Raw genomic sequence first — 25094 nt, forward strand, 5'->3', positions numbered from 1 at the left:
CCTTCCTAGTTCAGAGCTGCAGCCTCAGGCAGGTACGACTCCGTGGCCAACCATCTATTTCAAGCTCTTTGTAAGACATTTCCATGTTTAGTCTTTGCCTGCCAGGTGGGCAGCAGAAGGTATTCTAACACCCCATTCATCCCTGCATCACCTTGCTCCCCAAAATCTGCTGGGCTGCCAGGGCTGAGCCAAAGTCCCTTCATACAATTTCTTTTATTTCTTTATTTACTTATTTATTTATACAAGCACTGGGTACAGGATTCACCAGAGCCAGAGCGTGGAACAGAACAGGCACTGCCGAAGTACACTGCTGAGGGAAGCAGCGGGCGAGACAAGAGAGGTCTGCCTCACCATGTGGGACCGTCGCCCGGGGGCCGGGGATGGAACCGGCGCTGCAGAGGCTGCGGGCAGCTTCGCAACCCAGCGCTCAACCGCTGCGCCACCGGGGAGGCCCCATACAATTTCTTAAAAGGTCTTAGTGAGAGCTGCTCACAGTCGCCTGATTTTCGCGAAATGGAATGGAGGACGCCTCCATCCCGCCAGACACCGCGTACAAACAGTCCCGCTTTAGAAGGATTCGCCTCTTCTAAAAATAGGCAACTGCTGCCCACGCCAGAACTTCAGGACATGCTTCCCTACGCACATCCTGCTCTCCCATTGCACACAACATGAACAAGCACGCACTTCCTTTCCAATCACTGTCATTCCTGAGTAATGTCTCAATTAATGTACGTGTTGGATTCAAAATACATCCAAACCGTGACCATGTGTGTGTTTGTAGGCCATGAAAAGGTCCCTAACTGCAGTGTTACAAAGGTCCTGAAGACTGTATTACTCCAGGTAAACTCAAAGGAGAAATATATTAGGTATAACTTAATGAATGTAACTAAGTATTGTTTATTGTCAGCTCTGTGGAGATTTTACCCACAGAGATAGGGAGGCATGCCAATGTCTGCATGTGAAGTCATGTGAAGAATTTATATTTCCTTGTGATCCTGAAGGGTGTCATGGAGAGTATAGCAGGAACCTCTAAAAGGGGGTCTAGTGTCACTTCAGTCCCCATAGTTTACGTACACAAATGGATGGCAAAGCACCAATATCATGGAGTGTCAGGCAAAATTCTTAAAAATAATCCTACATTATATTCTATACACTCATGACAATGTCCAGGGTTACTAACGGAACAAAAAGAATGTGTAGTTGTTGCAAAATTCATCAAAACTATTTGAGATGTAAGGTATCTGAGAACAGAGCCTGCCAGTGATAAATGACACTGTGTAGACAACCCGCCTGCTGTTCCCCTCTGTTACCTACAGTTTTGAAATGGAGGGAGAGGCTAATACTGAGGATCAACAACTATTATCAAGTACGCATCAGGATGACCACATTAAAAAGGAAATCAGCTTTATTAAAATATACGGTAAGCTCACATATAGTCCAAATAAGACATTCAGAAACCACTGTGTGCTCTTTTGTCAAAATCAAGATTTTGGCATTTAAGAAGCATCTTGTCCGATACCGGGAACCCAGAGTCACTCTGTTCAACACAGAGACGCTTGACTCAGCTAATGTGAATGGGCAAGAATTCTACGCCCTGTTATGAAAACTCACCTGCACTTTCATCATGTGCCAGTGAAGATTTCTTCTGGCAACAGCATCAAGTAATATTCATGATCTCGATTACTACCGTGAAGAAACATGAGCGTTTTAATAAACTGTCAGTGTATTCCCTGAAGGAGAAAATGATGAAATGCTTTGAACTTCAGCATGTTTCTGTCTGACTTTCATGCCCACAATGAAGTCCACAACTCCTCTGGGTGATTCAGATCAATCTTTTGAGTCAACCACAGACAGCATATCCATTTAGATTTTTCTTCATACATGTTACGTGACACCATTGTGAATTTGCCCGAGCAACTAAGATGTGAACAAATTCATCAACTAGGAGGGTCTCTTAGATGTATGAAGCAGCAATTTTCAAACACATGACTTGACTTACATATGAGGAGAAAGCCATACAATGACATGCTTTAGGGCTGAATTACATTCATCAGGTCTCTTCATAATGTCAAGAACGGTTAGTAAAAAAAAGACACAGAAAATGACTATGCGTGTTCTCAAACAATCATCTTGAACTTTGATATTTTTTTTAACATTGATTTTATTTATGCATACAAGAGATGGGGGTGTAGGCCAGAGGCGTGGGGGTGAGAGAATTCACCAGAGACAGAGTGGGGAGCAGAACAGATGGGTATACTGAAATACACTGCTGAGGGGAGCAGCAAAGTCAGCACAGGTCTGCTGTTCCATGTGGTCAGCTCCCTGGCTGGGGAATTCGTGCTGCAGTGGCTACAGATAGCTTCATAGTGCTGTGTCTTAACCCTCTGCACTGCCAGGAAGGCCTCTTGAGCTATTCAATTATGCTAATGTTTAGTGTTTTAATGTTGGTTTAGCCTCCATAACAATCTTCTCATTAAGGAATGTCTGATAAGTGTTACTCACTTCCGACTGTACTGCAACGTCTTAATATGAATCCAAATTTTGTAATAAATTACTTTCTCATATTTCACTTCTTTCAAGTTTCCAGCATGAAAATCTGGTGGTTTCAGAATTTGTATTTGGACAAACCATTCATCACTTTTCATTAATGGGTTTCTCTCAGTTCACACTCTGATATTTAGGATGATTTGACTTCTGGTTAAAAAAGACTAAAGTCAAAAAATTGACTTCACAGTTTTAACATTTCTCTCTGATGTGAATTCTCTGATGTAGAGTAACATTCGACTTCCGATTAAAGGCTTTGCCACAGTCTTCACATTTGTAAGGTTTCTCCCCAGTATGAATTCTGTGATGTTGACTAAGATGTGACTGCTGGTTAAAGGCTATGCCACATTCTTCACATCTGTAAGGTTTCTCCCCAGTATGAATTCTATGATGTCGAGCAAGACCTGACTTACTGTTAAAGGCTTTACCACATACTTTACATTTGCAAGCCTTTCCCCCTGTATGAATTCTGTAATGGCCACAAAGATCTGACAGGTAGTTAAAGGCTTTGCCACAGTCTTCACATCTGTAAGGTTTTTCCCCAGAATGAATTCTGTGATGTTGACTAAGATGTGACTGCCGGTTAAAAGCTCTGCCACATTCTTCACATCTGTAAGGTTTTTCCCCAGTATGAATTCTGTGATGTTGACTAAGATTTGACTGCTGGTTAAAGGCTCTGCCACATTCTTCACATCTGTAAGTTTTCTCCCCAGTATGAATTCTATGATGTCGAGCAAGATCTGACTTATTGTTAAAGGCTTTGCCACATTCCTCGCATCTGTAAGGTTTCTCCCCAGTATGAATTCTATGATGTCGAGCAAGATCTGACTTACTGTTAAAGGCTTTGCCACATACTTTACATTTGCAAGGCTTTTCCCCAGTATGAATTCTGTGATGTTGACTAAGATGTGACTGCTGGTTAAAGGCTATGCCACATTCTTCACATCTGTAAGGTTTCTCCCCAGTATGAATTCTATGATGTCGAGCAAGACCTGACTTACTGTTAAAGGCTTTACCACATACTTTACATTTGCAAGCCTTTCCCCCTGTATGAATTCTGTAATGGCCACAAAGATCTGACAGGTAGTTAAAGGCTTTGCCACAGTCTTCACATCTGTAAGGTTTTTCCCCAGAATGAATTCTGTGATGTTGACTAAGATGTGACTGCCGGTTAAAAGCTCTGCCACATTCTTCACATCTGTAAGGTTTTTCCCCAGTATGAATTCTGTGATGTTGACTAAGATTTGACTGCTGGTTAAAGGCTCTGCCACATTCTTCACATCTGTAAGTTTTCTCCCCAGTATGAATTCTATGATGTCGAGCAAGATCTGACTTATTATTAAAGGCTTTGCCACATTCCTCGCATCTGTAAGGTTTCTCCCCAGTATGAATTCTATGATGTCGAGCAAGACCTGACTTACTGTTAAAGGCTTTACCACATACTTTACATTTGCAAGCCTTTTCCCCTGTATGAATTCTATAATGGCCACAAAGATCTGACAGGTAGTTAAAGGCTTTGCCACAGTCTTCACATCTGTATGGTTTTTCCCCAGTATGAATTCTATGATGTCGAGCAAGATCTGACTTATTGTTAAAGGCTTTGCCACATTCCTCGCATCTGTAAGGTTTTTCCCCAGAATGAATTCTGTGATGTTGACTAAGATGTGACTGCCGGTTAAAAGCTCTGCCACATTCTTCACATCTGTAAGGTTTTTCCCCAGTATGAATTCTGTGATGTTGACTAAGATTTGACTGCTGGTTAAAGGCTCTGCCACATTCTTCACATCTGTAAGTTTTCTCCCCAGTATGAATTCTATGATGTCGAGCAAGATCTGACTTATTGTTAAAGGCTTTGCCACATTCCTCGCATCTGTAAGGTTTCTCCCCAGTATGAATTCTATGATGTCGAGCAAGATCTGACTTACTGTTAAAGGCTTTGCCACATACTTTACATTTGCAAGGCTTTTCCCCAGTATGAATTCTGTGATGTTGACTAAGATGTGACTGCTGGTTAAAGGCTATGCCACATTCCTCACATCTGTAAGGTTTCTCCCCAGTATGAACTCTCTGATGCTGGGAAAGGTGACACAAGCCTAGAAAGACTTTACCACCATCTGGACACGTGTAAAGCTTTTCTCCAGCATGAATCCTTAGATGGTTAGTCAGCTGTGGATGCCAATACAAGGCTTTACCATGCTCTTCACACTTGGAAGGTTTCTCTCTCTGATGTTCAGTAAGTCTTGGGCACCATTTGGTAGCTTTGCCATATCCTTTACAATTGTAGGGTTTCTCATGAACTGTGTGATGCTGGAGAAGTTCTGAGGACTCCTCAATGTGACCCTGTGTAGATTTTTTATTTTCCTTTCTAATTCTCTGATGTTGAGAATGACTTGACTGAAAGTTTAAATTTATCCCACATTGACAATGTTTTGAATAATCATTTGCATTATGCACTAGGGGACTTCCCATATGTTCCAATATTCCTCTCTGAAATTGTGTCTTGTTAAAAATGTCACATGGATCTTTGCTAACAGAAACATATTTATCTATACATGCAACAGACGTAAAATGGTGTTTTACCCAATATGGTTTACATGCTGGATCACCTTTTGCAGGAGGAATTTGATTGTGGATAATTCTCCCTTCTTGGCAATCTTCATCGCAACAGCTCTTGTGTTCTTCACATGCCTCTTGACATGTCTGGTTTCGCAATAATTCTAAATTCTCGAAAGCGTCGATTCCATCTCCTCCCAGTCCCACATTTAGGAACAAATCTTCTGTGCCTGACTGTGGCATGGAGACCTGGTCGTCTTGAGAAGACAGGGCTGGGAGACAGCAAGGAAGAATTACCCCACTCACAGCACTCAAGATGAAATAATTTAAATATTTAATACATAAAATTGATACCAAATAAAGCTCACCAGCCTGATGTTAGAATAAGTAACATCAGCACTAGACAGCAACACACACCTTATGAATCAGTAATGTCTTTAGGGGAAGGTGAATACATACCAAATACAGAAAACTGCATGATATACATCCCAACAACAAAAATAGTGTTTCTGCTTAAGAATTTGAAAATATGGAAACAAACAAAAAAAAATCACAGAACTGTGTGGTAGAATACAAATATAATGAGACATAATTTGTGATGTTAGTAGGGGTAGAAATGTTCAACAGTTGAGTTTTGGTATGCAGCTGAATTTACATGTTTTTCACTTGTCCTAACTTTTCTTTTTTAAAGATTTATTTTTATTTATACAAGAGCCAGGGTACAGGCCAAAGACAGAGCGGACTGATGAAATACACTGCTGAGGGGAGCAGCAGGCAAGACAGGAGAGGTCTGCTTGCCATGTGGGTTGCTCCAAGGGCAGCGGGGATCGAACCAGCACTGCAGAGGCTGTGGACAGCTGCACAGCACTGCGCTCAACCACCTGCGCCACCAGGGAGGCCCGGCTGTCATAACTTCTCAACATGCTATGTAATCCCCACTATGACAAAAAAGATATCGTAAAATACATGGAAAAGGAAATGAAAACAGAGAATGATGTGATGTGTGCACAGGCTGGATGACAATGCTTTACAAGGTGAGTAAATAATATTACAAACAAATATACTGCAACCAACATCAAAATGTGAGAAATAGGAAGGAAATCACTAACAAGAAAGGAGAGAGGAATAAAAGCATGTCACAAAAAGTCAAAAAAAGGACCTCCCCTGGTGGCGTAGCAGTTGAGCGCTGGATTGAGAAGCTGCCTGCAGTCTCTGCAGCGCCGTTTCAATCCCTGGTTGCCGGGGAGGGTCCCACATGGCGCGCAGACCTCTCCTGCCACGCCCTCTGATCCCCTTAGCAGTGTATTTCGTCGGTCTGCCTGTTCTGTTCCCAGCTCTGGCTCTGGTGAATTTTCTCACCCTCCCGCACTTCTGACTGTACCCAGTGCTTGTATAAATAAATAATTTTTTAAAAAGTCAAAAAATATACAGAGGGCCTCCCTGGTGATGCAAGGGGTTAAGCACTGCGCTGTGAAGCAACACAAAGCCTCTGTAGCAGGAGTTTGATCCCTGGTCCACCAGGGAGCAACACACATGGCGCAGCAGACTTCTACTGTCTCACACACTGCTCCCCTCTGCAGTGTACTTCAGTCGATCTGCCTGTTCTGTTCCCCACTCTGTCTCTGGTGAATCCTCTCACCCCCCGCATTTCTGGCCTGTGCCCCAGTTCTTGTATAAATAAATAAATAAATCTTGCATAAATAAATCTTTACAGGGGCCTCTGGCCTGTACCCCAGCTCTTATATGCATAAATAAATCTCTAAAAAAAATTTTAAAATATACACAGAAATACAACAGTGAGGGAAGGATGTAGAAAATGGCTGAGAATACAGGACTCATTCTTTAGTAAAGTTAAGGCATCCCTTTCAGTAATAATTTGTGTGTAAATAAATAAAAGGTCCACATTACAATGGCATATGTGTCTGAATGAAATAAAAATAAGACCAATTAAATCCCATCTATGACACTTAACATAGACTTCAGTGCACTATGTGGAATGTTAAGTATGGAACTAGATTCTCTGAAAACTGATCATGAAAATGGAGTCGTGTTGATCACACTAATATCAGAATAATATTGATCTTAGTCTACCGCATCACAGAATGAAAAGAATGCCCCAAGAACGTTAACAGAAAACTACATGTATTGGGAAGCACTGTAATATAACATATGCACTAACATGACATGAGACCCTGAATGTGTATAGCACACAAAGACAGAACTGAATGCAGAAGAGGAAAACATGAAATCAAGGAGAGGTTCAAGCCCCAATTGTGACTGGAAGGAAAACAATGATATAAATGCAGGGACTTGACTTGGCCAACAGGGGTGAAAAATAATTCTAAAAGGAAGATGTGGTATATAGACAATATGGAATACTACTGAGCCATTACAAAGGATACATCTGACCATTTGCAACAAGAAGGATGGAATGTTGGGGGAGGATGATGCTCAGTGAAATGAATCAGAAGGAGAAAGACTTACTGGATGAATTCACTCCTATTTGGAATCTGGAGAAAGAAAGCCAAGAAACTGACAATATAAACCAAAATCAGGGCCTCCCCTGGTGGCGCAGGCGGCTGAGCGCAGCACTATGAAGCTGCCTGCAGCCTCTGCAGTGCCGGTTCAATCCTGGCCGGCCAGGGAGATACCCACATGGTGAGGCAGACCTCCCTGTCGCACCCGCTGTTCCCCTCAGCAGTGTATTTCGTCAGTCTGCCTGTTCTGCTTCCCGCTCTGTCTCTGGTGAATTCTCTCACCCTCCCAAACATCTTGCCTGTACCCTGGCTCTTGTATAAGGAAATAAATAAATCTTTTAAAAAAATCTATTGAAAAACAAACAAAATCAACTTTAGAAACAGGACAGCAGAATTGAGGGCACTAAAGAGTGGGGGAGAGTGGGTGTGAATATGAAAGTGGGAAGGGTTCAAAGATCTATGGAGAAGCCCACAATGCACTGGTGGTGCGTGTGGTGGTGACAGACATCTGAAGAGATGAGATTCTACTCCCTAAATCACATACAGCAAGGTAAAACAATGTTTCCTTGATTCCAAAAAACTAAGAAATACTGTGAAAACACTGAAATGAAGCAAAGTCCCCCCAAAACATGTGGGATTCAGAAAATAGTAAGGTGTAAATTAAAGCATAAACAATTACACTAGAGTCCAAGCCCAGAGGGGGAGCGGGCATCCACAGCCAGGACGGAACGCGTGGGAGCAGGAAAGTGCGTCTCCGACTAGCCATTTTAGAACAGGGACCTCCCTTCAATAAAGACTGTTTGAAACTGGGAGAAAACACCCTACGCAGCCAGAGGTGAGCTGGGAAGAACCCCCATGCAGGGCCCCTTCTGGCCAGCAGTCCAAGCCCAGAGGGGGAGCGGGCATCCACGGCTAGGGCAGAATGTGCGTGGGCAGGAAAGTACGTCACCAACTCGCCATTTTAGAATAGGGACCATCCTTCAATAAAGACTGCTTGAAACTGGGAGAAGCTCCCTGCGCAGCCAGAAGTGAGCTGAAGGCCCCCACAAGCCTGGTCCTGCCTGGCAGGGAGTTGGAGCCCAGAGGGGGATTCAGCGATTTGGAGCCCAGAGGGCAATCCAGCCACCGCACCTCCTGGGAAGTCTGTGGGACTTCAGGACACACCTTTGGAATTAAACAAATGCAGAAGGAGGAGATATTCTGTGACAGCGACCATTAACACACTCAAAGCACCACTGCCTCACTGGACTTCTGGCATAACGGTATTTGACTCAATTGGACTGCCAGTTTCGGAAATCCCAGAAAGAGCACACCAAAAAGATGCCAGCCAATACCAGCGACACAGTGTCCCAACACATAGTGCTAATTAGAAAACAGGCAGCAGGGAGAAGAAAAACTACATGCAACCTAGCAACTCCTCAGGAAAAAGACACACCACAAAAATAAAACCACCCACGAAATTGCAAAACAGTGACTTGGAAGAACTTCTGAGCCTTCCCAAAAGAGAATTCAAAATTGCAAAGATGAAAAAACTGACGAAAGTCATTAAGGAAAACAACACTCGGAAGAATGAAATTGAGTCCCTAAAGAGGGAAATTAAGGAAATGCAGGAGATTAAAGGATTAACAGAAGAGCTAAAGAACACTGGGAAAAGCAGTGATAACAGAATAGAGGAAATGGAAGAACGAATAAGCACTCTCAAAGACACGGAAATAAAAACAACCAAAACAGAAAATGAAAGACAAGTACGAATAAAAAAGACTGAAGAAAGACTTCGGGAACAGGCCTCCCCCGTGGCGCAGCGGTTGAGCGCTGGGCTGCGAAGCTGCCTGCAGCCTCTGCAGCGCCAGTTTGATCCCAGCTGCTCCCCGACCACTGCAGAAGGGTCCCACATGAAGCGCAGCCTGCCGCCCGCTGCTGCCCTCAGCAGTGTACTTCGGTGTTATACCTGCACTGCACCCAGCTCTGGCTCTGGTGAATTCTCTCACCCTCCCACACTTCTGACTGTACCCAGTGCTTATATAAAGAAATCTTAAAAAAAAAAAAAAAGGTTAAAAAAAAAAAAAAACGACTTCAGGAACTATCTGACTCAATGAGGAAAGGAAATATGAGTTATAGGCATCCCAGAAGGAGAGGAGAGAGACCTAGGAACAGAGAAAATATTCAAGGAAATAATTGAAGAGATCTTCCCAAACATGAAGAAGGAGCTGAAAATAGACATACAAGAAGCAAGAAGAACACCAACTTTCCATGATGAAAGGAAAAATACAGCAAGACACATAATAGTAAAGCTCCCAAGAATCCAAGACAAGTTAAAAATAATGAAGCTGACAAGAGGGAAGAAAGAAATAACATACAAAGAAAAAACAATCAGGCTGACATCAGACTTCTCCAAAGAAACACTACAGGCAAGGAGAGAGTGGAGGGACATAGTCAATAGACTCCAAGAAAACAGATGCCAACCAAGAATACTCTATCCTGCAAAGCTTTCCTTCCTCTAGGAAGAAAGAATAAGGACCTTCCCAGACAAACAGAAACTCTGGAATTTCATTATGACTAAGCCCCTATTCCAAAAAAAAAACTACAAGGAGTCCTAAAGCCAGAACCAACAGAGGGATGAATAACAGCGAAACAAGGCCAAAAAAAAAAGTTATTAAAACAATAAACAAACGCAGAGAAAAGACAAACACAATGGCAAATACAGGCGCTAACATATCAATATTAACTCTAAATGTAAGTGGACTAAACTCTTCAATAAAAAGACACAGAGTCACAGGCCAGATTAAGAAACAAACCCAATCTTTTACTGTCTCCAGGAAACACATTTAACTACAAAAGATAAAAACAGACTCAAAGTAAAAGGAAGGAAAACAATCCTACAAGCAAATGGACCAAAAAAGAAGGCAGAAACAGTTGTACTTGTATCAGATAAAACAGATTTCAAACTCCAAAAGGTAAAAAGAGACCCCAATGGTCACTACATTATGATCAAGGGGACAACACTTCAAGAAGAAATAACACTCATTTAACATATACTCACCAAATTAAGGAGCACCAAAATATATCAGACAACTATTATCTCTGAAAAGACATCAGAGAAAACACATATGTAGTAGGATTTCAACACACCACTGTCAACAATAAATAGATCAATGAGACAAAAAATAAGTAAGGACACTAAAGCTCTAAATAAGGATCTAGAGCTCATGGGCTTAACAGGCATCTATAGAACACTAAACCCCAAAAAATTTGAGTACACATTTTTCTCAAGCACACACAGATCATTCTCCAGGATCGATCACATACTGGGACACAAGACAAACATCAACAGGTCCACCAAGACTGAAATCATACCAACCATCTTCTCTGACCACGAAGGCATCAAACTAGAAATAAATCATAAAAAGAAGGCAAGGAACTCTCCTACCTCATGGAGATTGAAACCCACACTACTGGAAGACCAATGGACTAATGAGGATATCAAAGAAGAAATTAAAAAATACTTTGAATCAAATGACAAGGAGGGCACCAATTTCCTAAATGTATGGGATGCAGCAAAAGCAGTAATAAGAGCAAAATACATAGCAATAGAGGTTAACATCAAGAAACAAGAAAGAACTCAAAGAAACAACCTAATCTCAAAGCTCAAAGAACTAGAAAAAGAACCAACCACAAAAACCCAAAACCAGTAGAAGAAAAGAAATAATAAAAATCAAAGCAGAAATAAATGAAACCAAATCTAAAAAAAATCCAAAGGATCAATGAAACCAAAAGCTGGTTCTTCGAAAAAATAAATAAAATGGACAAACCCCTAGCCAGGCTCACAAAGGAAAAATGGGAGAAAGCACAAACAAATAGGATCACAAATGAGAAAGGAGAAATCACAAAAGACACAGCAGAAATCAAAAGACTAATCGGAAACTACTATCAACAGTTATATGCGAAAAAGTTCAACAATCTAGAAGAGATGGACAAATTCCTACAACTCTACAATCACCCAAAGCTAGATAAAGAAGAAATAGAACACCTAAACAGACCAATTACAAGCAGCGAAATTGAAATGGTAATCAAAAACCTTTCCAAAAACAAAAGCACAGGACCTGATGGATTTACAAATGAATTCTACCAAATGCTGAAAACGAATTGGTGCCTATCCTTCACAAACTCTTTCAAAAAATTGAGAAGGAGGGCCTCCCCGATGGCGCAGCGGTTGAGCGCTGGGTTGCGAAGCTGCCCGCAGCCTCTGCAGCACTGGTTCGATCCCCGGCTGCTCCCTGGCCACTACAGGAGGGTCCCTCATGGCGCGCAGACCTCTCCTGCCGCCCGCTGCTCCCCTCAGCAGTGTACTTCAGTCCTTCTGCCTGCTGTGCTCCCTGCTCTGGCTCTGGTGAATTCTCTCACCCTCCCGCGCTTCTGACTGTACCCAGTGCTTGTATAAATAAATAAACAAACAAACAAACAAATAAATAAATAAATCTTTAAAAAAATTGAGAAGGACGGGATAATACCAAACACGCTCTATGAAGCCAACATTACACTAATACCAAAACCAAACAAGGACAACACAAAAAAGAAAACTACAGGCCAATCTCTCTAATGAACACAGATGCAAAAATCCTCAATAAAATTTTAGCTATCAGAATCCAACAATGTATCCACACGATAATTCACCACAACCAAGTAGGATTTATTCCAGGGACACAAGGATGGTTCAACATCTGAAAATCAATCAATGTTATCCAACAACAACAAAAAAATGTTATCCAACAAATCAACAAAAAGAAATATAAAAACCACATGATGTTATCAATAGATGCCAAGAAAGCTTTCGACAAAGTACAACACCCATTTATGATAAAGGCCCTTGGATACAAGAACATACCTCAACATCATAAAGGCCATATGTGACAAGCCCATAGCCAGTATCATTCTCAATGGCAAAAGCTGAAAGCATTTCCATTAAGATCTGGAACAAGACAAGGATGTCCACTCTCACCACTGCTTTTCAATATAATACTGGAAGTCCTAGCCAGAGCAGTAAAACAAGAGAAAGACATATAAGGAATTCAAATAGGGAAGGAAGAAGTTAAATATCACTATTCGCAGATGATATATATATACATACAGAACCCCAAAAACACCACAGAAAAACTAATTAAACTAATCAATCAGTTTAGTAAAGTGGCAGTATACAAAATCAACATGCAAAAATCAGTAGCCTTACTATACACAAATGATAAATCTGAAGAAATAAAAAAAAAGCATTCCTTTTATTATCAAAACAAAAAAAATCAAATACTTGGGAATAAGCCTAACAAAAGAGGTAAAGGACCTATACAAAAAAAAAAAAAAAAAAAAAAAAAAAAAACCTACAAAACACTGTTAAAAGAAATAGAAGAAAACACAAGAAATGGAAAGACATCCCCTGCTCATGGATTGGAAGAATTAACATTATCAAAATGGCCATCCTACCAAAAGCAATTTACAGATTCAATGCTATTCCAATAAAAATTTCAATGACATTCTTCAAAGAAATAGAACAGTTATTGGGCCTCCCTGGTGGCGCAGTGGTTAAGCGCTGGTTTGTGAAGCTGCCCGCAGCCTCTACAGTGCCGGTTCGATCCCCAGTTGCTCCCTGGCCACTGGAGGAGGGTCCCGCATGGTGCGCAGACCTCTTCTGCCGCCCACTGCTCCCCTTAGCAGTGTACTTCGGTCTTTCTGCCTGCTCTGCTCCCTGCTCTGGCTCTGGTGAATTCTCTCACCCTCCTGCGCTTCTGACTGTACCCAGTGCTTGTATAAATAAATAAATAAATCTTTAAAAAAAAGATTTAATTAAAAAAAAGAAATAGAACAGTTATTGATGAAATTCATATGGAATCATCAAAAACCCCGAATAGCCAAAGCTCTCCTGAAAAAAAAAAGAAGGGAATGGAGGCATCACACTCCCAGACTTCAAACTATACTACAAAGTCATAATCATTAAAACTGCATGGTACTGGAACAAGAATAGACACATGGACCAATGGAACCGAACAGAAAATCCAGAAACAAACCCACAGATTTATGGTCAACTAATCTTTGACAAAGGAGCAAAGTTTGGAGCAAAGAAAGTTTGTTCAATAAATGGTGCTGGGAAAACTGGGTTGCTACATGCAAAAGAATGAAGCTTGACTACTATCTAACACCATGCACAAAAACCAACTCAAAATGGATTAAAGACCTAGACGTAACACCTGAAACTGTAAAATATATAGAAAGAAATATAGGCGAAACATTACATGATGTGCACCTCAAAGACATCTTTACAGAAGCATCGGCCAAAGCAGTGATAGTGAAGGCAAAGATAAAAAGCTGGGACTACATCAAATTAAAGAGCTTCTGCACAGCAAGAGACAATAACAAAAACAAAGAGAAAGCCCACTGACTAGGAGAAAATTTTTGCACTTAACACTAATGATAAAGGGCTGATCATAAAAATCTACAAAGAGCTGATGAGACTCAACAAAAACTAAGAAAATAATCCAGTCAAAAAATGGGCAGAAGAGCTAAAAAGAAACTTCTCCAAAGAGGAAATGCAAATGGCCAACAGGCATATGAAAAAATGTTCAACATCACTTGTAATCAGGGAAATGCAAATCAAAACTACCATGAGATACCATCTCACACCAGTGAGAATGGCACATATTTAAAAAAACTAGCAACAACAAATGTTGGCGAGGATATGGAGAAAGAGGAACTCTCCTGCACTGCTGGTGGGAGTGCAAACTGGTCCAACCACTATGGAGAGCTGTGTGGAGATTTCTGGATCTACTAAACATAGAGCTTCCATATGATCCAGCAATTCCATTCTTAGGTATTTACCCAAAGGACACAGAAACATTAATTCCAAAGGGCACCTGCACCCCTATGTTTATAGCAGCACTATTTACAATAGCTAAGCTATGGAAACAACCCAAATGCCCAAAAATAGATGACTGGATCAAGAAGATGTGGTACATATACACTGTGGAATATTACTCAGCATTCAAAAAGGTAAACACATGCAGTTTGCAGCAACATGGATGGAGCAAGAAGGGATCATGCTCAGCGAAGTAAGTCAGAAAGAAAAAGAAAAATACCAGATGGTCTCTCTCATAGCAGGAATTTAGAAAACCTAAATAAGGGACCAGGAAAAAGACTATTTAATACAAAGTGAAAATCAAAATCAACAAGCAACTATCATCCAGAGACACACTGCGGGGGGGGGGGGAAGGATTAGGGTCAAAGTAAGCGGGGGGGTGCAATTGTATGGGGAATATAACTAAAATGAAAATGCATACATTGTGCAAAAATGAATAATGATGTAAGAATTATATAAAATATTAAAAAAAATTATACTAGCAATAAGAGGGATCTCATAACTTCACACCTCAAGGAATCAGAAAAAGAACCATTTAAACTCCATATTAACAGAAAGGAGGACACTCAGGGCATCCCCGGTGGCACAGTGGGTTGAGGGCAGAGCACTGAGTGCAGCAATGTGAAGCTGTCCGCAGCCTCTGCAGCACGGGTTCAATTCCTGGCCGTCCAGGGAGATTCTCACATGGCGCAGCAGACCTCTCATGACTTGCCCGCTGCTCCCCTCAGCCGTGCGCTTTGGTCCTTCTGCCTGTTCTGCTCCCTGCTCTGACTGGTGAATTCTCTCACCCTATCGCACCTCTGGCCTGTACCCCAGTGCTTGTATAAATAAATCAATCTTAAAAAAAAAAAAAAAAAGTTTAAAAAAATTTTTTTAAAAAGTTTACCAAAAAAAAGAAAGAAAACAGGAGGACATTTAAAAATTGTTAAGAAGGGGCCTCCTCAGTGGCACAGCAGTTGAGCGCTGGGTTGCGAAGCTGGCGGAGGCCTCTGAGGTGCTGGTTCGATCCCCGGCTGCTCCCCGGCCACCAGAGGAGGGTCCCACGTGGCGCGCAGACCTCTCCTGCCACCCGCTGCTCCCCTCAGCAGTGTGCTTCGGTCCTTCTGCCTGCTGTGCTCCCTGCTCTGGCTCTGGTGAATTCTCTCACCCTCCCGTGCTTCTGACTGTACCCAGTGCTTGTATAAACAAAACAAAAAACAAATAAATAAATAAACATGCCTCTATTAAAAAAAAAAAATTGTTAAGAAAGCAGCATTCTGTCTGCCCACCCATGACTGTGCAGGTGCTTCTTTTCACCAACTCTTTCCCTCTGCTGGGCAGCAGCCTCCTGCCTACGTGACCTGTACCTGCTGGGGATTCTTACTGAACTCCCTCAGCGGAGGCCACTCTCCTCAAGGCCGCCCGCCTGCAAACATGCAGGCCTCTCTCAGCAAAGCTGTGTCTTTGGGGCAGTTCATTCTGCCTGCTTGTGTCTATGCAAGTGTCCTTTATTCTTCTGTCCCTTTTCCTACTAAATCTGTTCTTTAAATATAAAAAAAATAATAAGAAATACACAAATGTAACCTCATGCCCAAAAAGTAGGAGCTTCTTATTAAAAGATTAAGTCTGGATCTTGAAAGAGCAACAAAATGGACAACACCTCAGTTCAAGTTAGTGAGAAGGAAAGGCAGAGGACTCAAGTGTCAGAGAGGAGACGCCCCCAGGGAGAGCAAGACTAAGACTCCAAGACAAAAGAGGAGCATGTCTGCAACCCCTGAAACAGAGCTTCTCAGACATTTAGGATGCTGGCCTGTTGACCACTGCACCTCCCAGCTGCGGCCTCTGCCTGATTCATTCCACCTACCTGGGAGGAGGACGGGATCTGCACTTCTCTTCACATCCCAGGGCTCCATCCTTTGCTCCAACAAGACAACCAGGTCGGGCTTAGACACAGCAAGACCTGTTTATTAGGACAGGTGATATGAGATGGCCTAAAGATTCTCAAATTCCCAATGCAGTCTTGTACTCAATAGAGAGGACTATATAGAAGGTTCTAGAGAAGGATCACCGAAAATACTTTTTCTGACAGCACCTTTACTACAAATCATTCATTCATTTATTTTATTTACTTTTTTTTTTAAAGATTTATTTTTATTTATTTATACAAGCACTGGGTATAGTCAGAAACGCGGGAGGGTGAGAGAATTCACCAGAGCCAGAGCGGGGAGCAGAGCAGGCAGAAGGACCAAAGTACACTGCTGAGGGGAGCAGCGGGCGGCAGGAGAGGTCTGTGCGCCATATGGGACCCTCCTCTGTGGCCGGGAAGCAGCTGGGGATCGAACCATCGCTGTAGAGGCTGTGGGCAGCTTCGCAACCCAGCGCTCAACCACTGCGCCACCGGGGAGGCCCAATTTTATTTATTTACTTTTAAAGATTTCTTTTTATGCAAGAACCAGGGTACAGGCCAGATGCGCGGGAGGGTGAGAGGATTCACCAGAGACAGAGTAGGGAGCAGAGCACACAACTGGCGAAACACACTGCTGAGGGCAGCAGCAGGTGAGACAGGAGGGGTCTGCAGCGCCATGTGGGAATCTCCCTGGCCAGCTGGGAACCAAACCAGTGCTGCAGAGGCTGTGAACAGCTCCACAGAGTGGCACTCAACCGGCTGTGCCACCAGGGAGGCCCCTAATAAAAATCATTTAAATTTTCATATCCTGAGAACCATTTCTAGACCTCTGAGTCCTAGAAAGTGTGGAAGCTGGGGTCTTAGGTGGAAGTGTTAGGGGGAAAGGATGTCCTGAGATAATCTCATACAGGCTTTGTGGATTCCACCCCCACTCCAGACTAAAGCCATCAGGACATTGGGAAAGACAAATCCCATCACCACCAAGGGGAGGGTGGCTGGGACCTGAGGGTGGAGTTGGGCAGCCAGGTTGGATATAAAAACCAAACACGTGGGCCTTGCTCGCTCTCTGGCTCGCGATCGCTCGCCTCCTGGCTTCACCGCTCCTGGCTGGCGGCCAACTCTGAGAACGCCATTTTGGGATTCCTGATCGGCGGATCGGGTAGGACTCATTTAAAACTTTGTCTCCCACTTTTCTCCCAGAACTGTACATTTCCTCATTTCCCTTTCCCTTGTAAATAAACCTTTTATTAACCTTTCACGTGTGCCTGCAGTAGAGCATTAATAAGTCCTTTTAAGCGCACGGGTGAGGACCCACAGTCAGGCACCCCGTTTTGTATCGGGGTTGCTCTACAACAGAAGCAATACCCTTAAGGCACTGAATTTCTTGAATGAGCACTGAGAGAGAGCAGGCTGCAGATCACCCTAAGAGAACAGAAGTTTAAGTCATGATCAAACAGCATGAGACTTTCTTTCCAACAAACCCACACTGTTTTTCTTAAAAGCAGGGATGTAAATGTAGCCTACAAATCTGGACATCCCAGGAGCATGCCCACACACATAACAGGAAACGGTGAGGGCAGATGAGGAAATCTGGAGGGATATTCTCCTCACCCAAGGACGCCAGGTTCCTGTAGGTCTCGAACATCACGTCCCAGTACAATTTCCACTGTGCCGGGTCCAGGCAGTCCTGCTCCTCCTCCGAGAATTCTATGGCCACATCTCTGAAAGTCAAGGGTTCCTGAAATCAAAATACACAGTTACTATGGGGCCTCTAGCAGAGCTCTAAATTGGACAAGAGGTAAAGAGAGTTAAAAGGGGCCTCATGGTGGCACAAAGAGCTCAGTCTCAGCACTATGAAGCTATGGCAGCCACTGAGCATGAGTTGCACACCCAGCCAGGGAGCTACCCACAGGGTGCAGCAGACCTCTCCTGTCTCACCTGCTACTCCCCTCAGCAGTGGATTTCAGAAGATCCACCCATTCAGCCCCCCACCCTGTCTCTGGAGAGTCCTCTCAGCCCCTTGGCCCACACACCTCTGGCGCATACACCAGCTCTTGTATGTGTAAATAAATTAAATCTTAAAAAAAAGAAGAGGGCCTCCCTGGTGGTGCAAGGGATTGTGCACAGCCTGTGAAGCCATCTGCAGGCATCACAGTGGTAGTTTGATCCCCAGCCAGGGGATCCTGACTTGCCCGCTGCTCCCCTAAGCAGTTTATTTCACTCAGTTTGCCTGCTCTGCTCCCTACTCTGTCTCTGGTGAATGCTCTCAACCCCCGCCCCTCTGGCCTGTACCCGGGTTCTTTCTTTTATTTTTTTTTAGATTTTTTTTTAAATTTTATTTATTTATACAAGCACTGGGTACAGTCAGAAGCGTGGGAGCGTGAGAGAATTCACCAGAGCCAGAGTGGAGAGCACAGCAGAGCAGAGCAGGCAGACAGACAAAGTACACTGCTGAGGGGAGCAGCAGGCGGCAGGAGAGGTCTGTGCGCCATGTGGGACCCTCGCCCGGTGGCTGGGAATCGAACCAGCGTTGCAGAAGGCGCGGGCAGCTTCGCAAACCAGTGCTCAACCGCTGCGCCACCGGGGAGGCCCTGTACCCAGGTTCTTATTTGCATAAGTAAATCAATCTTTAAAGAAAAAAAGAGACATGGTTCTGAGGGAGAATGTCTTTATGCAGTAAGTTCCATGTTTACACCCTAAGAGTGCAATGCACCCACCAAGCACAGAGGATCACATACACCCACGAAAACACTTTGACGTTGTAATTTCAGTGATGTCAAATCTGACCCAAAGGCAACATTTGTACAGCAAGGACACAGGACAATGGAGAAAAATCATAGTAGAAACTGAGGTGAAAGACTGGCAGGAAATTGTAGGTTATGATGGAATAATAAGCAAAGCAATGATAATCATATTTGAACATTTAGTGTCCTAGACGCCATTCCTGCAGCTTTTATTAGATTCATATATGAACCAGATAGTACTCTCCAAGCTTAATAATACATTTTATCTTTTACAATGAACATTTCCTCAAACATCCGCAAAAATTGAGACCTGGGTTTTCCCAGCAGATCTGAGCTAAAATGGATCAGAGAGGACCCTAAACAAATGGACACAGCAGGTTGTGCAGCCGATAAGAATGGAAACTAGTTAAAAAAGGGAAAGACACAGGACACAGTATATAACATGACCTTTTCAAGTAATAAACATGGGGACCACATAGACACAAAATTGATGAATGTAGTCATGTCAACGAATTCAAGATTATTTCAAACAGTATGAAGGAAACCAAGCTTTGGTGATACTTTCTGCATATTTCATATCCACAGTGTAGACAAACATACAACATGGAACCCATTGTAATAAGAACTACCGTGTTTGAGTGTAACTTCTCAAAAAAAAATGTTACATAATATATTGAACCATTTCATAGTTTTATAAGGGTTGAATATGATAATTTTTTTTTTCTTTTTCTGGAAGTATATACAAGTTATGCTGAGAATGTGTGTGAAATGACTGGCATTTCCATTGACATTCACACCAAAAAGACTGAAATAACTCATTATTTCATTAAAGTTAAAGAAGGAGGTAAAGGACGTGACCCCTGAAAATTATAAGACTATTTTTTTAAGGATTTTGTTTATTTATACAAGAACTGGGGTACAGGCCAGAGGCATGGGAGGGTGAGCGGATTCACCAGAGACAGAGCAGGGAGCAGAACAGGCAGACAACCAAAATACACTGCTGAGGAGAGCAGCAGGCGTGACAGGAGAGGTCTGCTGTGCCATGTGGGTAGCTCCCTGGCCGCCCGGGAATCGAACCAGTGCTGCAGGTTGCTTCATAGCTCTGAGGTCAACCTGCTATGCCACCAGGGACATAAAATTATAATAATCTATTAAAGGAAATCAAAGACAGAGAAATAGAAAGATGTCCTGTGCTCCTAGGTAGGAAGAATTAACATCATAAATTACCTTATTGCCCAGAGCAATTTACAAATTGAATGCAATACCTACTCAAATAACAAGGACTTCTTTTTGTCAGGAAACAGAACAATTACCACAGTTATATGAACTCAAAGAAGGTCCCAAATAGCTAAAATATCTTGAGAAAAAAGAAGAAAATATAAGTATCACACTTCCTGACTTCAAAATATATTAAACACAATAGTAACCAAAACAGTATTGGCCTGAAACACAACCAGAAGACAATTGAAAACCCAGAGAGCAAATCATACCAACACAGCTCATCTCTGACAGAGCAGCTGAAGTCACACAATGGAAACAAGACAGCTTCTTAAACAAATGGTGCTGGGAGGGGGCCTCCCTTGTGGCCTAGGGGTTAACACTAAGAAATATGAGCACTACCCCATGGCAGGGAGCAGATCATGTAGCACAGCTGACCTCTCCTGTCTCCCCAATTTCTCCCCTCAGCGGTGTATTTCAGTAGATCTGCCAGTTCTGCTCCCCACTGTCTCTGGTGAGTCCTCTCAACCCCTTCATGTCTGGTCACAGCCCAGTTCTTCTATGCATAAATAAGTACATAAATACAGCTTCAGAAAAATAAATGGTGCTGGGAAACATGGAGAGCCTCTTGCAAAAATAAGAACCAAGACCCATACCAAACTCGATACGCAAAATGAATTCCAAATGGATTCGATGTTTGGACATAAGAGCCCTAGCCATGAATTACTGACAGAAAATAAGGGACATGTGACAGGATGGGTGGGTGCTACAAACTGTACCAGGGAACACAACCCCAATACCAAGGGAAACAAAAGCAGAAATCAGCTCATGGGACAACACCAAACCTAAAAGCTTTTGTACCTCAAAAGAAACCAGCACAAAAGCAGAAAGGCAGTCTACAGAATAGAAAAAAAAATCTGCAGGCCACACATCTCACAAGGGGTTCATTTCCAAACAATCTGAGAAACCAACAATGACCCAATTAAAAATTAGCAAAGGAACTACATAAACAGTCCTCTAAAGAGGAAAAAGGAGCTCTCACCCATGGCTGGTGGCCATGAGAGTTGGACAGTCCCTGTGGAAAACGGTGCAGAGGTTTCTTAAGGAAATAAAAATGGAAATTCCACATAATCAGCAATACTTCTGTAAGTTATATATTGAAAAGTGAAATCTCAAATACAAAAAGATTTATCTACAACCGTTAACAGAGCAGCTCTGTTCCCAACTGCCCACTCATGGCCCAACCTACATCCCTTTAACAGAGGCAGGGACGGGAAGGGTGGAGCACACGCAGGGGAGCACTGCAGGCCCGGGAGGGTAGAACAAGGGGTGGCCCTGAGGACAAAATTGGTGGACCGGGTCATGATTACCTGGAGTAAAATATGTCAAAAGTAAAGACACATATATTAGATGGCTTCACTCAACTATGGAACATAAACACCCAAAATAGGGCCTCCCTGGTGGCGCAAGGGGTTAAGACGCAACCTATGAAGCCATCCCCAGTCACTGAAGCACCACTTTGATCCCTGGCCAGGGAGCAACCCACAGGGCACCGCAGACCTCTCCTGTCTCCCCACTGCTCCCCTCAGCAGTGGATTTCAGTCAGTCTGCCTGTTCTGCTCCCGACTCTGTCTCTGGTGAATCCTCTTACGCCCGCACCTCTGGCCTGTACCCCAGTTCTTGTGTGCATAAATAAATAAATCTTTAAAGAACAAATAAATAGCCAAAATACATTTACAGGCAAAATACTGTAGGCATAAAAATTGAAGGAGGCAAAAAGAAGACAAAGGTTACCACCCTCGGGAAGAAGGAAAGGTTGGAGAAGGGAAGGGGCAAAGGGGGATGGGCCAGGGTGGGGCCAGGGGAAAAAAAGGATAGGGAAAAGCCCATTTGGAATATACGAGAAAATTGACCACTATTTCAGCAGAAGGCTTTCAGTGCCACACATGTGAAGACAGACTGAGGAGGCCAAAAATAAGTAAAAGAAGTAAACATGCAAACAAGTACAGGAAGGTTTAAGACAATTAAAAAGTAACTGAAATTTTCCCAAGGTCATACATAGTATTGTCAAATACGGCAGGAAAATTGGATAAGGCCAAGGCTAGAGAAGTGTAACTGCACTTGAGAACATCTTAGGGTACAGGTGAGCTTCACTAGAAATGTATTCAGACTACACCAAGGTAAAATGCAAAGAACAGCCTGCTGGGCACCTGGGGTTTGCAGACCCCCTGAGAGAAGAGCAGGGGCAGGGATGTAAGGACGCCCCATTGGACTCAACGTCACACGTGCCAAGACTGACGCCTGCATGAAAGTCTCCGAGAGTGGCCTGGGACACAGGATAGGATTTCAGCAACTGCACAGAAGCCTTAAAAATTCAGTTGTCTTTTTCAAATGACATGTGGCTCCTTCACCCCCCCCACCTGCACTCGGGTCCTCAGGCCCATCCTCCTCCTCCTCCCTCACCCCGCACCTGAGCAGCGCAGAGCTGGGAAGTGTTTCTGTCCAGCGGGGTGAAGAGCCACAGTCCACACCATCAGCTACGTCAAAGGAGACCCAGGTTCAGACTCTGCTCTACAAGAGCTCAGGCCCCAGGACACCCAGCACAGTGCCCCCCAGGGGTCCCTTCTCATCAGGGGACAAGTGTCTCACTATCTGACATGGCCTCAGGGCAGAGCCCAATCTCCACAAATGTTGGACATGTGATTTGCCAGGATCTACATGACACCAGTCTTGTTGATGCAGGGGTCCTTGGAGAAAACTTTACATGTTTCTACTTTTACATTTCAGTTGATGAACTCTCAAAAAGTGCATAAAGTCAATGTACCACAAGCTAAAGCAAACACATCACTCACCAGAGATTTCTTCATTGTCTGCTGCTCTCACAGATGCCTGAGGGCTGTGGGGCTGGAGCTGGAGAGGGGATGGAGTCCCACAGGAGAGGACTAAGGCTGCTGCTCCTGGAGTCTCCTGTCCAGAGCGCCCCACACTGCATGGGAGAGACCAGAGAGTCACTGCGTGTAACAGCAGTGTTCACACTTTTAGAAGGGGCACAAAAGGACCCACAAGTCCATAACTGGTAGAATGGGTTTACAATTTACTGTACCTTTTTTTTTTAATTTGTTTATGCATATAAGCACTGGGGTACAGTTAGAGGCGCAGGAGAGTGAGAGAATTCACCAGAGTCAGAGCGGGGAACAGAACAGACAGACAGACCTAAGACATTGCTGAGGGGAGCAGCGGGTGAGACAGGAGAGTTCTGCTGCTCCATGTGGGTTTCTCCCTGGCAGATCAGGAATCCAACCCCGCACTGCAGAGGCTGTGAACAATGAAAACCAATACTTTCTACTGATTCATTGTTCACACAAAGAACAAAACTTTCAAAGCTGGGCCTCCCTGGTGGCGCAAGGGGTTAAGCACCACACTACAGAGCAGTCCCCAGCCTCTGCAGCGCCAGTTCGACCCCGGCCAGGAGCTACCCACATGGCGCAGCAGACCTCTCCTGTCTCCCAGCTGCTCCCCTCAGCAGTGTATTTCGTCAACCTGTTCTGCTCCCCACTCTGTCTCTGGTGAATCCTCTCACCAGCCCCCACGCCCCGCACACACCCCTTTGGCCTGTACCACAGCTCTTGTATACTAAATAAATAAATCTAAAAAAAAAAATGTACCTAATGCACTATTTTGCTAGGAGACTCCCAGAGGTGGGCGGGAGAGCCCGCCTCCCCGCCATCTTTTCTGTGGAACCCCGCTTCCCCCCCTCCCACACACACAGCGAGTAGATCTGTCCTGGGGTGTTGCCCCTGCGCACAGGTGGAAACGCGCTTCCCCAGGCTCCAGCCTTGCAGGACCCCGTCCCCGTCCCCGCCCCCCCCCAGGGAAGACCCTGGGGCAGTGTCCGTCCGGGGACCCGGCCCTGCGCCGCGCCGGGAAGCCCCCAGAAAGGCCGCGACGTTCTCCCCAACCAGCCTCAGCCAGGCCGCGGCTCCCCTCGGCCTCCGTGCCCCGGCACACCGCGTCGGCGACGGGAAAGGCCCCAAAAGCAGAACAACCACGTCCAACAGCTGAGGGGCCGCAAATCTGGGGGGTCGTCACAAGCAAGAGCTCAGCGACCCTGTGGCCCGCACCCCGCGTTCCTAACGACCCACGCGGCGAGGCATCTAAAACCCCACCACACACTCCCCGCCCGGCGTCACCCTCAGAGCCCGGCGGGGCGCCCCGCGTCCAGGAGGTCTCCCCCGCGCCCGCCCTCAGGCCTCACTCGACGCTCCCACCCCGCACGCAGGGCGCCCCCCAAGCCCTCCCCCTTTCTCCCCACCCCGCGCGCCGCCTCAGCTCCGCGCCAGCCGGCCTCGAGACAACGGCCGCGCACGACCGTGACGCCGCAGCGCGTGGAGGATCCGGACGCCCTGACGGGGCGAAGGACGGGGTCGCGCCTGCGCAGAACCCAGAAGCCCCGCCCAGAGCCCTTGGCGGGAAACGCGCAGGCTCAGGAGACTACATTTCCCACAATCCTATGCGCCGCTTCCGGGGCGTCTGAGGGGCGACGGTTCGCAGCCGGAAGGTGGGAGTGTTACGTGGCAGCCGCCGCTGTGAGCGGGCTCCCTGACTGTGGGTCCTCGCCTGGCGCTTAACGGGGCCCTAGTAATGCTGCACTGAGACATGCATAAGCTATTGACAAAAGGCTATCCACAGGGAAGGGGACATGAGGAAATGGACAGTCAGGGAGCAAAGAGGGAGAATAGGTCTTAAATGCGTCCTACCCGGCCTGCGGAGCTGGA

General features: G+C 44.5%; 1 protein-coding gene across 8 annotated transcripts; it reads right to left on the bottom strand.

The window, feature by feature from the left end:
* Positions 1 to 1397: 1397 nt before the first annotated feature.
* On the bottom strand, positions 1398 to 25094 carry LOC119250711 (zinc finger protein 345-like). Of its 8 annotated transcripts, none has more exons than XM_054697694.1 (5): positions 25077 to 25094; positions 23172 to 23305; positions 17969 to 18095; positions 16316 to 16411; positions 1398 to 5369 (listed from the first exon to the last, which is right to left on the bottom strand). In XM_054697694.1, the coding sequence occupies exons 2-5, from the start codon at positions 23184 to 23186 to the stop codon at positions 2737 to 2739; spliced, it is 2871 nt and encodes a 956-aa protein (XP_054553669.1). In that variant the 5' UTR covers positions 23187 to 23305; positions 25077 to 25094; the 3' UTR covers positions 1398 to 2736. The 8 variants fall into 8 exon arrangements, with proteins under 8 accessions (XP_054553669.1, XP_037374249.1, XP_054553668.1 ...); XM_037518352.2 differs by lacking the exon at positions 25077 to 25094 and adding an exon at positions 24632 to 24674; XM_054697693.1 differs by lacking the exon at positions 25077 to 25094 and adding an exon at positions 24369 to 24442.

This window comes from Talpa occidentalis, unplaced genomic scaffold (assembly GCF_014898055.3).
Source record: "Talpa occidentalis isolate TD23 unplaced genomic scaffold, MPIMG_talOcc4v2.1 talOcc4.18, whole genome shotgun sequence".
Lineage (NCBI taxonomy): Eukaryota > Metazoa > Chordata > Mammalia > Eulipotyphla > Talpidae > Talpa > Talpa occidentalis.

Bases quoted from the DNA above. Each gene is read 5' to 3' on its own strand.
- LOC119250711 (XM_054697694.1), bottom strand. The intron at 16,412-17,968 runs GTGAGGAGAATA...CCTAATAAACAG, and splicing joins CAGGAACCTGGCGTCCTTGG to GTCTTGCTGTGTCTAAGCCC. The intron at 5,370-16,315 runs GTAGGTGGAATG...GCTGTCTCCCAG, and splicing joins AGATCCCGTCCTCCTCCCAG to CCCTGTCTTCTCAAGACGAC.